Here is a 15,511-nt window from a genome sequence, read left to right as displayed (position 1 = left end):
TGAGGAGTACATTTAAAGTAGGATTATTCTCTTCAAATTAAGGCTTCTGTGTTAGAAATGGCAACTTCTTAGATTTCTTTTTGGCCAATGAGGAAAATACATAATCCCAGGGCTCAGTTCTTCCTGTTTGAGGAGGAATTTAATCTCCCCAGGAAGTACTCACTACTCTCTACTGACTGCAGTGATGATGTTGATCAATTTAGGCACAGACATCTGCATTTGATAATGTCCACAGGTTTGCTGTAGGATTCATCTTGCATTTTTAGGCTACGTGAATTCTATCCCTAGTTCTTTTTCCTAGATTGCTAATCTCAGCAATAACAGAACCAGTCCTAAACCCAAAATAGGTGATAACTAGAAATATCTGATCTCCAGTGTGACTATTTCTGTTTTTATATTACTTGCCACAGCCTCCTTCTAATATTATTTTTTAGTCAATTGACAGCCTTTCTATTTATCCCCATGTAATAAACAAAACAAAGTAAAATCTGCACCACAGATTCAAGCAAAAGGTCTACCTACTTCACTATCTTTGTATCATCATCCAATGATAGATATTTAGTGAAGAACAAAGGGATGGATATACGGTGATACTGCTCATGTACTCCCTTTGTAATGTCAGTACTGCACCAGTAGTTTGGGGACTTCCTGGCCAGAGGTTACTCTCAAATGATCATATCAGTAACACAAATGGATGTTTGCTTCCTGGGTCCATGCAATCCCCAGTTTTGGCCTTCACAACATTCCCTGGCAGGGAGCTCTGTAGGAAGGAGTATTTCTTTTTGTGTGTTATGCCTTACTGTTCTTAAGTCACACAAGCAATCAGTGATATTTTTTGTCTGATCTCTGTCATTCCCATTTGATCCCCACCAATATCATAGTTCTCTGTACCTTGAGCCTTCCTTCCAGCCTGAAGGGGCTCAGGCTCTTCAGCACCCTCTGGTGTGAAGCATACCTATATCTATCACCACATTGTTACCATTCCCTCCATTCTCTGTAGTTCTGTAAAAGAATTTTTCAGTGGGACATTCCATCAAATGCTTTTCTGTAAATCCGTACAGACTGGGTATAGTTTATTACCCTTGTCTAAGAAGTGATTCATCTTGTTAAAAGATTTACCTTTAATAAAACTCTGCCTTTGATAAAACCCATTTGTTGTGCTGTCCCTGAAAACTGTCCTAAGGTTGCTGCTTCAAGTCGCCTGTATCATTTTTTTCCAGTCTTCTTTGAATACAGCAATGTGCAGATTCTTGCTACTAGCCCTGTATTTTCATGTGCCAATTATTTCAACATCCTCAGATGGAGATTATCCAGGCCCCCTGGGTTCAGTTCCTCTATCACTGGAAATTTTATCTTTAATATAGAGCTCTACCTACTCAATTCCTTTTACCACTTTTTCCTTCTTACACAATTTATAAGTAGCAATTTTTGCATTCCAGTCATGCAAATAAACCCGCTAGGTTTCAGTCATGCCAATTATATTGTATTTCTCATAATCTAGCAAGAATTCCCAATTCCTCTTGCTTTTAATTATATACTCACAAGGTGCTTCTCCCTGATCTCTCTCTCTGGACAGAAGCCTATGGTGAATCACATATGCTTATTATCCCATGGTGGCAGGGAAGAAGGGTTATGCAGTACCGCTCTGCATTTGTGACAATGTATGGCTAGTTCTTGTCTTTCTATGTCACAGATTTATTCATTCCTGCAAGATACACCTCTCTTGTTCTCTGGCTCCTTCTCAAATGTGCATTTAATGTCCGTATTTATGGCACATTTTGATGCATCCTTACATACCATCTAAATTCTACTCTACCTTTTACTTCTTGAAGAGTGCTAAGGAATATATGATACAGAGCATACAAAGAGACCCCTTAGCCTCAAAACATTATTCCAAGAATACAAAACAAGCCTATGCATACCCATTTCTGATCTCCCTGGCTTCTATGGAGCATGGTGAACAACAGGGAAAGGCTTGTTTTTTGTTCAACTGGATAGTACTCTTAAAAGGCACCTAGGCAGCTGCTTTTCCCTCTGAATGGGGATGTTATTGCTGAGACTGTTCATTAGTAACTTAAGTTTAAACAAGATCTTGTTTAAACAAGATCTGAGTTCATAGGTTTTTTCTATTAAAATCAAAGCAAACACACTATTGAAAAAACTCAGCTACCTTGTTACTGTTTCCCAGCTCTGAAACTCCTCTACGTGTTAGGAGAAGATATGCCCCATTACCTACTCCATGTGTTTATTTTTTCATCGCATATATGTTCTTGAGTCACAGAAACTATAGTTTACCACTGCCACTCTTGTGGCACATCACTTGTCTGGTATCTTCTGGGGTGTCGAGGACTGACACAAGCACAGACCTAGGCTGCAGGTGTGAAACAAGATTTGCACTCAAAGTCATACTCAAAAATAAATTAAATTATAGAGAGCTCGGCCAGAGGCGCTTGGCCATAGACAAGGAATTCATGAGCCAGGAGGAAGCATCAAGTGCCCCGTGCAGCGTGTAACTGCAGAACAGGACTCATAACCAGCACAGTCTACAAAGCTCATAGCACATGCTCTATCTTCATGTACCTTCAGAGTTCAGGTGCATTGCTTGTACAAAAGGTGCCTCCACCCGTGTGGGATCCAAAGCATGAACCCACTCTGAAAAGGAGAGCCTTCATCCTCTGTTTGATAGACTGGGATTCAGCATACTTTTGAGTTAGAAATTGTGCTAAATAATTAGAGGACATACCCACTAATTAAATGAATATGCTCCAGTCCCTCTATTCCCAGAGGGGATTCACAATTCTATTTCTCAGGTACTAAATGCTTTTTGGATTCTTTATCTTCCTAGGCATGATGAATAAAAGTAAACTTTAGATTTGCAAATTATTTCAGAACTAATCATAGCACTCAATCCCTTTTAGAGATGTCAGTGAAAACTAGAAACCTGCCCCAAGATGAAGTCCCACTTTGTTAGTCTCTGCACAGAGTAGACGGCATGCCTTTTGCACCTCAACATCTGGAATCTAAATGGATATTTCAGATAAAGAGCAGGAGGAGAGGGCACTCAAAATTCATTTGATTGCAGCCTAAATGTCACTTTAAAGTGTGATAGACTCCCAGCCACTCCAAACAACTGGAAGCCCTGCAGTGCTGGCTCTTGCAATATCAACCCTCTGGGAACTGGTCCTCTTGAGTCTGCACTACAAGATCAGCTGCGTTGCAGCTGCACCAGTGCAGGGAGCAGAAAGTTTTGACAGCACTGTGACTATAGGGAGAGAGAGAAGTCAAAAGCTTGATGGGTAGATGAAGAATGTAGCTTACAGCTGGGAAAGTTATGAGTCTCTGGAAGGTTTTGATAGCATTGCAATCACAGAGAGTGTTACTGGCATTCATGTGTTCCTGGTGGGATTCATGTTGCTTAGCTTCAGACATTGGCAGTGAGGAATCACAGATAGGTCAGGAGCTGGAGGAATGCTGCTGACCATAGGCTGTAGCCACAGGTTCTACTGAAACAGGCGTGAGGCTTTGGAGTGGCTTTCAGAAGGACTTTGCCTGGAAGAAGGCTGTTGTTGCCGTCACTTTCAGTACTCTATTGGTAAAGCTTTGAGAAAGATGACATTGAAAGTATAGCGTGCATTCAAGCTAGGGATTTTGATTAGTTTAACACATGAGTATTTGTGTGCTTCGTGCTGTTTTCTGGGTGTTCTCTTGGCATCCTAGGGTATTAATTACCAACATGATGACTGTATGACTTGCGATACCTACAGGACTGTGATCAGTAAGTGTGCTGTGGAAAATGTGATGAGCCCATGGGGCGCATTACAAACAGATACATTGAGCATCAGAGCGTATGTATAAGCATGATCTCAGTGCTGCTGGTTGAGGCTGCCTGGTGCCTCCTTACCCTGGAAGTCAGGTAAAGAGATCACCAGTCAGGTTGCAAAAGGCCATAATAACGAACTGACAGTCTGGTATTACAAACCCATAAGTCTGAATTAAGACCTTTCATGGTTATTTTATGCTGACAGTCTCAGGGACAAATTTACATCTGTGCCCATTACATTGTTCCTTACCAGAAAATAACTGTGGTAAATCCTGAATGAGGCAGCTGACTGTTTAAGCCGATACATTCCTGTAGCTGGCTGGATTCTTTCCAAAGGCTGGTCACTTCTGGTCTGCTAACTGAAGAGTACTTTTCACGAACTTAGTGTTCCAAATAAGAGGAAACACACATGTGCCTGCTGTGGCGGAGTGAGGAGGGAGAAACAACGCCTTCGCTCCTGCTTTCACCATAACTTTCTAAAGCTGGCTTCCAGCTATCTCCTGAAATCACCCACTACAGCACAGCTTTGTTTACCTAGTACAGAATAGATCACTGTTTTTCTCTTCTCCCACATATAACTCAGTTTTCTGAGTGGGCTAGAGTCACACAGTTACAACTTATCTCACACATACATCTTGGCTTGGAAAGCTTTCAATATCTGCCAGAAATTTGGGCATGCTTAATTGTCCCAATACCAGCTAAGATGCTCAAGAAGTCAGAGCATTAAGCTGCTTACTCAGGCTGCTGTGGCCTATGTTTATTTCTAAAGCAGTGAGACAAATCATCTTTGTTTTCTGTAGTTTTTTTCTAACATCAAGACAGTTACTTTGGTGCCCTCATTTCAGCATGGTACAGTTTATTGACAGTCCCAAGGCTGAAGTTCATCAACTTGCATTTCCATACATTAAAATGGATTTTAATGACCAACTAATTCTTGAAGCATTATCCACAAAAATAATAGTGAATATACACAGCGCCTTGGGATGAAATGGACTGTGAGCTTCTCCCCAAGTTTGCCTTGCTTTATAGTACATCCTTACAGAGAAGTTTTACCATGATCTCATAGACTTTTCATTATCAGGGAGGTTATGTCCTCAGAGACACAACATGTAGGATGATTAACTGTTTCCCTCTCCCAACAGTGGTAAAGAATCAACTCCCCAGTCTGCTCTTTGGGCAATGACACAAGCCATTACCATTTTACACTGTGTAACATCTGTAAACTTTGTTTTCCACTCATATAATCTAGTAAAAAAGCTCTTTTAAAAGCAGAGTTTGGATGTTAGCTCTACCAGACAGCTCTGGGAGTAGGGACTGTCAGTTTGCATCTGGTGAGACTTAAATCAGTCCCATGGCTGCTACCTCCCAACCACCCTCCAGTGTTTTACTCCTGGTAGAAGTGCCAGGCTACAGCAGAGGAAATGAATACTCTGAACAGCTGAAGAGACATCTTCTTGAGCAGTTCCCAGCAAGTAAATGACTGAGTGGGTAACAGGAATGAGCCTTCTTGTGCCCGGTTGTGCCCTTTAACTGCCATTTCACTACTCTCCTTCAATAAACATGCAATTCAGCCACCAGGAAGGGATTATGGGTGGTCATTTGTTTAAGAGATAACAGAAAACAGGCAGTCCAGTCTACGGCATGATAAAAACTGTGACATTTGTGCTTTCCCTGTAGTTCAGACACCGTCCTAGGTTATTTCAGGGGCAATTACAATTAGATGTCAGAACCTCCTTAACAACTACCAGCCACTGTTCTTTGTGCGCTCCATGGAGCAGCTCCCAGAAGGGAAGCACTGACCAGTCTGGCTGCAGTGCCCATGGGGGTAGCACATACTGCTTATAAGAGGCTCATCTGGCTTCAGAGCACAGATCCTGCATCAGCCAGCAGGTAAACAAGCAAATCTTTGCTCTCGCTGGAAACAGGTTGGTTTTCAACAAAGAACTGTTAAAATCCTGCCTCTCTCTTCAGGGTGAATCTGCTTTAAGATACAACACAGAACAGCTTGCCTGTGTGTTTATCACACTGAGCCAAACACAAAGCAACACAAGCTGGAAGGAAGTTATTTTATACTTACCAGCAGCATTGATATTTTCCTCACATGAGTACCAGATCCCAGTGTGGAAATACCTGAAAAGGAAGCGGTCGTCTCCAGTCTCCCAGCTGTAATGAACCACATTCTGGTTTGTCTCATTTGCAGTCTCATTCCCGCTGTAGTTGAGGCAGTTTGTCTTCTTCTCTTTCCCACAGCTCGGCTTGGGGACCCTCTGTGTGCCCTCACACCAGTGGGTCGTGATAAAAGCTGTTGTAGAGAAGAGGAGAGCCATCAGATTCAGACTCACTGCTAGCAGGGCTCTGCATCTTCGATTTGTCTTCATGGTAAATCCGCCCTCCCTCCCCCTCCTGCTGAGAGAAGAAGTCAAAGGGGCTTGTTTTATGTGGGGAGGGGAGGGGGGCCAAAGCCTCTCACGATTCAGAATCCAGTTGTCCAGGCATCAAAACTCTCAGCTTCTTCCAATCTGTTATTGTAGCAATGAAAGAAACGCTGCAGCCAGACTCCCATTCTTCTCTTCACTTGAAATCCTGCCTTTGTACGTTAAAGGAGCAGCTGCAGGCGCGGGAGTGCGGCCGTCCTCTTGTAGTCGGTGTGCTTCAGCGCGCTGACAGGATCAGAGAGGGTCTGTCTCACAAAGAGCACCAAGAGCAAGCGAACATCTGCTCTGGTACCACACATGATCCCAAGGGGCTCCGCAGCTGTCTCCGCTGGGAGACACCTGCAGGCTGCGGGACGCGCTGTCCTCTGCTCTTGTAGGATGGAGCAAGAGCAACTCGGCAGGAGGCAGGCGTCGGGGCCAGCTGCTGCCTGCTACCACCCTCCTCCGCGGACCTCAGGGGCCACTGCAGCGCGCTGGCGGCTCAGTTGGACTGGGGGGAGGCGTCACATCTTAGTCCCAAAATGAATCGTTATCTGGAACTACGAAACACATTTTCTCTATGCCAGAGAGTAGAGATTTGTCCGGGAGGAGGAGGTTTGGAGTGGTAATTTAGCGTTTCTGCTCTGAGCTACTGAGTAGTAAATAGGGGGTTTGAGTCTGCTATCAAAATACCTGTGTAAATCTCCCTCTTCAGGGGCTTACTCTGGCAGTCAGCAAAGCCCCAGAGGAATTTAGTGTATAATGAATAAAACCCGCGTCGTTCAAAATACCAACTGGAGCCCCTTTCTCAGGCTTTCATTTCCAGACACAGTGCTCACAGATGTTTTGTTTGAAGTGGGTCTGTAGGACATTTTGTACATCCTGGCTAGAGAACTAATTTGAGCAAACCCTGGCCTTCACTTGCAGATGGCAATGCTGCAAGAGTAGGGAGCACTGCATAATGTCCCATTTCCAGAGAAGTGTACTGTCCTGTCTAGTTGGTTGGTTGTCTCATAATGCTTATAACCCCTTTCAACATTGCCTAGAGCTATCCTGGTAAATGCTGAGTGCTGTAAGGAGACCATGGCACCTGATATAGGTGGTGGTAAAATCTCTAAGAACTTGTATCCAGCACTGAGGTTGGCCACATCCATCACACAGCATTTCTGTGTCCTTAGTATGAGTGCAATTTTCTGTGGTGAAGAAGCTACACATGCCTCCTGAGCTTTGGACTGACTGATATTTCCTTCCAGCCTTGTTTGGAATCTCTGCAAGGGCCATGCGGATGCTTGTGGCCTCTCAGAACAGCCCAGTAGTGGGTTTCCAGCAAGCCCTGGAAATAACCATGCAGCTACACAGGCTCATACTAATAGATGGGCCAATGCTCTCATCTCACACCCTCTATTCTGTTAAGTCAGCACATTAACTCAATATGGAAAGCTCATCCTATGCCTTACTGCCTGCAGACAGGAAATGTGGTGGTATGGCAGTTTCTCCAGCTCTTTGAAGAAAGCTGGGAAGCAGCATGTGAAATTTCTCCTTAGCAAGCCACCATGCAAGACTTCAGGGACCCTCATGTTCCCCTCACGGGTAGCCATAGGGCTCTGTATTATGCCTCTTGCTCATGCCTGCCCTGCATGTCTGGTCCCAACTGCTTCTGAGATTTTTCATTCTTTATACAGACTCATTTGGCTTTAGCCATTTTGTGTTATAAATAAACTAGAAAGTTACTAGAAAATTCTGCTCTGGGAGAACAACTGTGATGGCAACTTTGCAAGGTTAGTGAAATAGCTTTGAACTGCAGATACTTACCTTCCTAAGTGCCCTTCATTTTGTCCACTTCTGCCTGTATGCCTGGTTGCTACATCTCCTCAGAGCCAGATTTTTCCAGTGGGCAGGGCTAGCAGAGTGCCTCTGTTCAGTCTTCCTTCTCCTATTGGAATTGCACCACACCACACCTTTCCCTGTTTCAGTCCTTTCAGCATTACATCTTGCAGCAAAATAATCATCATTATTTGCTTGGTTTTAATTATGTGTAAGAAATACAGATGATAGCTATATAGAGGACCACAGGATTATTAGTTCAATTATTTGTATGTTTCAGGACATTCCACTTACTTAGTAATGCATTTGTATGTTCCTGTGTTTCTCAGGCTTAGAGGAATAAACAATATGTGCTTAGAGGAATAAACAATGCACTTTAAACTTTGTCAGAATGCATTCACAAGAAAGCTAGGTGCTCTTCCTCAGGATTATGTTTCAAGTGGCTGTCATATCTGACTCATCACAGGTCTTTAAAGGTCTTTACTGACAAATCTCTACTGCTCTGTGGCTTGTGTTTTCTGGTACCAGCATCAGTGTCTGCACCCTGTTTCTCCCTGTGCCTATGTCCCTGAGTAGTGGGCATTCAAGAGTTTGGTTATCTGTGATTATTTTGTCCCAAATACTTTTTGGATTTTGTTTTTACTCCTAATCCTAAGAAATATTCCTATTTCTGTTCCTCCTTACCTTCTTTACTCTTAGTTGTTTGGTTTTTTTTTGAGCTGAACGGGTTGTTGAGAAAGAGATGGTCGCATTGTTTATTAAAAAAAGAAACAACAAGGCAGCAAAATAAAGCAGAAATTTGGTTTCTTTAGTGATAAAGAGCTTTTAGAAACATAAGCATTTCAAAATATTCAGCACAAAGTAAAGTATGTTCAAAGTCAGGGAATTTTTTAACATTGTTTTCTTTTTCCTAACAGAAGTATTTCTTTTTCTAATTATTAGACTCCTCTGTCTGTATATGTTGGGATTACTTGAAAAGAAGGAAACTAGTCTGTGCTATACTCATGCTGTAATGCTCCAATGATTTCTCTTTATATAATCTCTGTTTATCAGATTTGTTGTGTATAAAAATGGAAAGATCATACATATGTTGCAGAAGGAAGCTCAGATGCCTGGATTAAGTTGTATTTATGCGGTATTATCTTTAATAGTAAAGCAGAAGGGTTTGAATGCTATGGAGGAATAGGTTTCATATTGTGGCTATAAGAACCTTTAAAATCCTTTTTGCAGCAATAGCTTTTCTCTGATTCTATGAGATAAACTACCTTCATGAGTTACAGCTAAACCTCTTTTCCTTCACTATTTCATATAGGATCAGAGTAAATTGTTATTACTCAGTATTTACTTGAGTACAAAAAGAATTTGATGCAGAAGGTTTAAAATAATGATAGCATTTGCAAAGAAATATTTTCAATCAGGCTGTGTTTTTCACTAGTGGGAAACAGAAACAACATTCACTGAAATGAGAGGAAGCCCTACTTTTGGGTCCTCTAGTGATGACGAGGGCATGGTGAGCTTAGCCTGGTTGCTTATTTGATACCAGCAGTGTCAGCTGCATGGGATTATATACTGGTTTTAAATCAACATTTAAAAACCCCTATAGGTTTTCTTTAAACTCTTATTTCTTACAGGTCTGTCCTCCTGGGCTTTCTTATGTCTTTGCATTGTCTTTTTCAGCTGACCACTGGACTGTCCAGCTTCTTCTGCAGCCTTGGGCTGGACCTCTCCTGGTAGTTCACCTTTGCTTTTCCTCAGCACTACAAAGCTACAGAATCCACTTGTTCAATCAATCAGTCTTGTGAATGCTTAAGAATCTCCTTTTCTAGTCAGAATTTTCCTACTTTGACACAGAGATCTGCATAGCTAACCTTTTTCTTGTGGCAAATAACAGCTTCTTGGTATGCCCCCATACATTTCCCCTATCCTCATTCTGTCCAGCAAAATGGCAATTTTTTCATTATCTCAGTCACATAGCAGGTTTGACTTCTATATTTGGAGACTAGGGTTAGGATGGAAATGCTCTACATACTTTTCCCAGATCATTACCATGTATGTTAGTCAGCTACAATTAGAGAAGCATTATTGTACAGCAGAGCTTTAATGGCAGCTTCTGAGCCTTTCAGTATTTGTAGACTCCTTGGCCTGGCAAAATAGTAGCTCCAAAGCAGAGGTAGCCAGAAGAAACAGCAATGTTGGGAAACGTCAAAGGGCCTGTTACACAAACATGCTCTTTTATAACCCAGGCATCTGATTTCCACATTTGCATATAGTTCTATATTGCCATATCCCACTGTGCTGTTGGATGTGCCTAATCCGCTAACTACAGATGAATTTATCTCATTTCCATTTTTTGACACATTGCTAGGGTTACACTGACGCTAGTTGATCACTGACAGTTGATCAAAATCTTTTGAAATCTTACATATCTCAGAAACACTGCATTCTAGCCCTTGTGGCAAAGCAACCAAATTTGAGACAGATTTCATGAAAATTGGACTTCTTCCTCAAAATAGACCCAGAGACCTGAAATACCATTTTGACTTCTCTCAGGTATCACCTTGCCCTCCCCCTCTTTTTTTTTATTAAGATTTTTTTTTATCAAGATATTTTTTCCTTTCTATTAGCAATATATTTTAGGGACAGAAGCTAGAATGTTTAAAAGACTGTAGCTTTCAGTTTCTGCCTGGCAAAGGAGTAAACTGTGTACATTTGGTGTCTTTTATGTGAAGAATAATGTATATTTGTATGTCCATGCATTTTATTGCCATAATTAGAATTCATCCATATGCTGAGGCATTGTAAGTAGTAGAATATGATTTGGCAATGAGATTTTAGTGCAGAAAGGGGTGGCCAGTCAGATCTACTTGAGCAAGTTCTGTACCCTGGGTTTCACATTTCTGTATGTTTTCTGCAGAAACTGTACCCTGCACAAAATGCCTTTGGAAAACAGACTCTGCCAGAGCAGAGCGGGAGAAGCTGCTTATGTACAGGGATGGCTTTTTCATGGGGCTGGTATGACTGGCAGAGATTGAGCGTACATTCTGTCACTGAAGACATATTCCAATGCATCAAGGGTCCCTAGGCTATGCTCATGATTTCAAGTAGTCTTGCTGGCTCAGAGACAAATGGAAGCAGGGTACTGATCCTGAAGGTGAGTGCAATGTTTGGCAACTACAGGAAGGCAGGATAGTCAGGTTGGCTCTAGAAGCTGACTCTTACAAAGTACTGCACAAAATACATGCAAATTTTTACAGTCAGCAAGCAAATTTTTTAACTTTTGGTACCAAATCACACTTTGAGCAGAATTCCTTCCCCCTGGGAAGATGGTAGAAGACAAAGCAACAAAAGTAAAAATCAAGAGATCAATAGTAAAAGCAAAATGGAGAGGAAAATATATCTCTTCGTGGCATAGCTAGGTAATTGCATAACCATTCCAAGTAGAAGAGAAAAGGTCAACAGGCAGATGACAGACTGGTGCACAGAAAGCTTGTGCCTAGCAGGGGACAATATTTCACAGAGCATTGGCAGAAAAATGAATGATTATGCAGAAGTGGCAAAGAAAATGCCAAACTCTATGGGCAATACAAGAAGCTGAGAACGCCTGAGTAAGACGATTCTATAATGACACACAGTGTCATGGTGAGAGACATCCTCCAAACTGCAGGACATTTGAGGTAGCACCAAACTCAGCAGAGTGGTAGGAACAATGTCAAAATTAACAATGAAGTTGTACCAGATGGCAGAAGAGGAATTCAAGGCCAGGACTTGGCAAAAAGAAGGAAAATGTTAGCCATGAGCCTGTCTGGATAGCAGCAGGAGAGATGAGATATATGAGCAACCTGGAGGACAAGCAGGACACTGCTTAACAGAATGAAAGCACAGCAGTGAATGGATAGGGATTATACAGTGGGAGGTTGGTTTGAAGACCACAACATATTAAGAAGTATAGAGCTGCAGCTGATTTGTATCAAAGAACACTTTCACAGGACTATGTGAACTGCCTGGCCTCAGCAGGGATGCCAAAATAAAAGAGCAATTGTTTAAAGGAAAAAACGCAATAAATCTGGGAACTTAAATGGGAATGAAGTTGCAGGAGGGAAAAAGTTCAGCAGTAGCATAAGGACTCAGGACTCCTGAGCACCAGCTCAGGAGTTGTGTTTCCAGGCTCAGAGCTGATCGTGAATATTTATTCTTTCCAGCCCATTCCTTGACTGACTTTTGGATGAGGAAAAGTCCTTTTTATTCTCAATTTCCTACAAGGTCTCAGGTAGGGAGCACTTCACCTCTCCACTTGGCCTCTAAATTTGTGGGCATCTTTGAAGAGATCCCCCTTTTCTCTACCATATGCTCTACTGGTAGTCAGTCTCCAAATCATTCAGGTTCCATAGAATTCTGTTATTCTGTGTATGTCAGCATAACCCCCATAACAAAATGGACTGCATAACTTGATGTAGATACAGAGTACTCAGTTAAAATAATTTTGCCGAACTTGAATTATAGAATATTTGTGGTTGGGTGTGCTGTCTGGAGTTCTTTCAGTCCACCACCCCACTCCAAGCTAACTTCAAACCTAGATCAAAACTACTGGGGACCTTTGACAGGTTCAGTATTATGCCCTGTATCATGCAAGAGTGCTTCTGTCCAGACTTAAGGAGACATGTTTTTCACCCTGAGGACAGCCAAGAAGGTGAGCAGATTGCTGAGAGAGGTTGTGCAGTTTCTGGTTTTGGAGATTTCCAAACCCAGATTGGATAAAGCCCTGAGCAGCCTGATCTGACACAAGCTGACCCTGCTTTGAGCAGGAGGTTGGACTAGACAACTCCTGAGGTCCCTTCCAGCCTGGATTATCCTAGGATCCTATGAGGACCTATGAACCACAGTTAGTATTTAAATCTCCCACCAACATGCAGGAACTCCAGGCTTAATATTGGAGTAATTTGTCCATTTTGGTCCTAATGTACAAACATTCCAAGCACATTTACTTGTGAAAGGTAATCCTGTGCTTTCAGACATAAAGATTCAGCATGGGAACCTTCATAAACTCCTTCGCAGTAAGCAGAGTTGTTACAAATTCAGTTTGGTTTTCTGCCATTGCTAGAACTTTGTTGAGAACTCCTTTGATACTTGATCATGTGGCCCTGAAGACTCCTTGGCAAGTGTCCCATTTCTAGGATCTATTATTAGTTTAGATGTTTGTAGGAAGTTGTATCCCAAAATCTTTTTGCCCTGATTTACTGTGCATTTACATTTAATCAGATAGAAATTGTGATTTCCTCCTTTTTTTCTCATTTGGCTATGACTTCAGGGTTTTGAAGGATGTCTTATTGCTCCCACTATTATCCCTCACCTTGCTGTTTCACCATGCCAACACTTCTCTGATCTTTCTAAAGTCTTTTTTTGACAGGTGAAATGTATTTACTTTAATTCTCTGCTGTGTCCTTAAATAGGCCTCATACTCTTGATTCAGATGTATGATGAAAAAATAAAGGATAATGTAAAAATAAAAAAGATAATCAAATATTGTTATGGTCCCAAGGGACAATGAAGACAAAGGTCCTTCAGCTTGCTTATAGTTGCCCGGTTGGTAAACCCCCTGGGGTCAGTGGCTGGAGGGCCTGTGCCCAAGACCGTCTCTGATACAATGCACCCATATCACTCATGGTCAGACTGCTGTGGGAGAGGACTCTAGCTTGGTTGTTTTTACAGCTCTGCTGTAGCCCTGGCCATGTTTGATGCTCCAGTCCTGATTCACCAGCCCCATTACTGCAAGGTTGCTCAGCAATTGGTCCCAGCCCCAGTCACCGGGGGAGCTGCGCCAATGCTGGGTGATAGCAAACCTTCCCACCTTGCTGCCCGCAGCCTCGCCTTGCAGTGCCACTGCTCTCCTCTTGGGTCCATAGTGAGGAATGACAGACTCTAGGGTAGCACAGGAGACCTTCGTGTAGGCAAAGTAAGTCGTTAACATCAGGGAAGTCCAGACTGGCAGTTTCCTCATTCTTCTTTTATTCCAATGCTGAAGATCCGTAAAGAAAGTGTCAAACCTCTCTCTGCAGCTGAAGGGGTGAACAGGATGCCTTTGGGGTAGGCTCACTGTCTGCTGGCCTGCACTGTGAGAGCATGTCCTCAGCTGTTAATGAAGGTCTGAGTTTGATCCTGAGTGAACCACGGACATTAAACTCCCCAGAAGGAGCCATTGCTGTAGTAATAGCTAAATTATAGCCCTTACACTGAATGAAACTAACCTAGGGCTCTGTGAGCAGTATTTATGTGGGCAATTTCACTTAACCTTGCCATCTTTTAATTCCTTTTATGCCTCAATTTAGCAATTTCTGATTTTTTTTATAGTTCTGTTTATTGAAAAGACCACAAGAGACCTGAACTGAGTAATTTTTATTTCTGCAGCTTTGTACGTCAATAATAACAGAATCATTTGCACATAAACTCTTTAAACAATAGATATCTTTATCTGCAGTGATTTAGATGTTTAATACATTTGTAGCAATTTGTTTTCAGGATACAGTACTGCCTTCACAAGAAACTGAATCGATTTGTAGTCAAAGTAGTAATTTAGCTTATTTTTTGATTTTGTAAGGAAAAAAGACAACTTTTAAAGAGACAAAACATACTGTGATAATGCAGAAAATACTTTAAATGGTAATTTATTCAGTTAAAGATCTCAGTTTTAATTGGACTGTATATTAATATCAGTCTGTAAAAATTACAAACTTTAATGTACTTCTAAGAAAATATACTTCACAGGAAGAATTAGGCTCTATTCCAGCCATTTAGTGTCATGGAACAGATAATTGAATTCCTTGCTTTTTTGTCAAGCCAGTAGTATCACATAACTCTTTTAAAATGTTCATGTAATCAACAGTCTTTAGGCTGGTCTGCATTTAATAGACTGAATCATTTTTTTCTTTGCAAACCAGACTTATCAGTTTTCCTTCTGTTCTTACAAAGTCTTCAGGGATAAGTTGTTTTTTTTCGGAATCACATCTGCGGGGTTACATGCAGCACAGGAATAAAACTCACTAGAAAAGTGATGCAGGTTTGTGCTTTATTTTCATTCAACATTTTTTGAGGAAAGTAACTAAGCAGTGCATTTTCAAAAGAAATAGAGCCATTTATGACCACATCAAGAGAAAGAAATGGAGCAAAGTTCATCAGCACACGTTGCTCTTCACTGCTGTTTCTTCTTTGGTCCTGTTTTGATGTGTAGTATCATGGTTGTAGGAGCAAAATCAGTTATCAAAGAAAGACAGCTGTTGCCATGACTGCTAAGGCATGGTTAACTCTTGGAATGCACAGAAATGAACTAAAAAGAGTAGCTGAGAGCAGCTGCCTATGCCAATGCTACCATGCTACTACGTACATGGATGGCAAAGGAATTGCTCTTGTTGTATACCATGATTTTCAGGCCTAACAAAATGCAGTACATACTTCAAAGTGA

The 15,511-nt window shown here is 41.7% G+C and overlaps 1 protein-coding gene across 5 annotated transcripts in view; it reads right to left on the bottom strand.

Annotated features, from left to right (window-relative positions):
- Positions 1-6,883, bottom strand: part of GSG1L (GSG1 like) — a 56,673-nt gene extending 49,790 nt beyond the window's left edge. The window contains exon 1 of one of the 5 annotated variants that reach the window (XM_062639471.1): positions 5,898-6,883. In XM_062639471.1, the coding sequence (XP_062495455.1) occupies positions 5,898-6,198 (301 nt within the window). In that variant the 5' untranslated portion in view covers positions 6,199-6,883. The remainder of the gene's footprint in view (positions 1-5,897) is intronic. The other 4 variants (XM_062639467.1, XM_062639470.1, XM_062639466.1 and 1 more) reach the window with 4 other exon arrangements.
- Between the last annotated feature and the right edge of the window lie 8,628 nt (positions 6,884-15,511).

The sequence above is a fragment of the Pezoporus occidentalis genome, unplaced genomic scaffold (genome assembly GCF_034315485.1).
Source record: "Pezoporus occidentalis ecotype Australia unplaced genomic scaffold, CSIRO_AGI_Poc_V1 ctg60, whole genome shotgun sequence".
In the NCBI taxonomy this organism is placed as follows: domain Eukaryota; kingdom Metazoa; phylum Chordata; class Aves; order Psittaciformes; family Psittacidae; genus Pezoporus; species Pezoporus occidentalis.
Note: the sequence above shows the minus strand (reverse complement) of the source record. Positions and strands in the feature narration are given on the sequence as shown.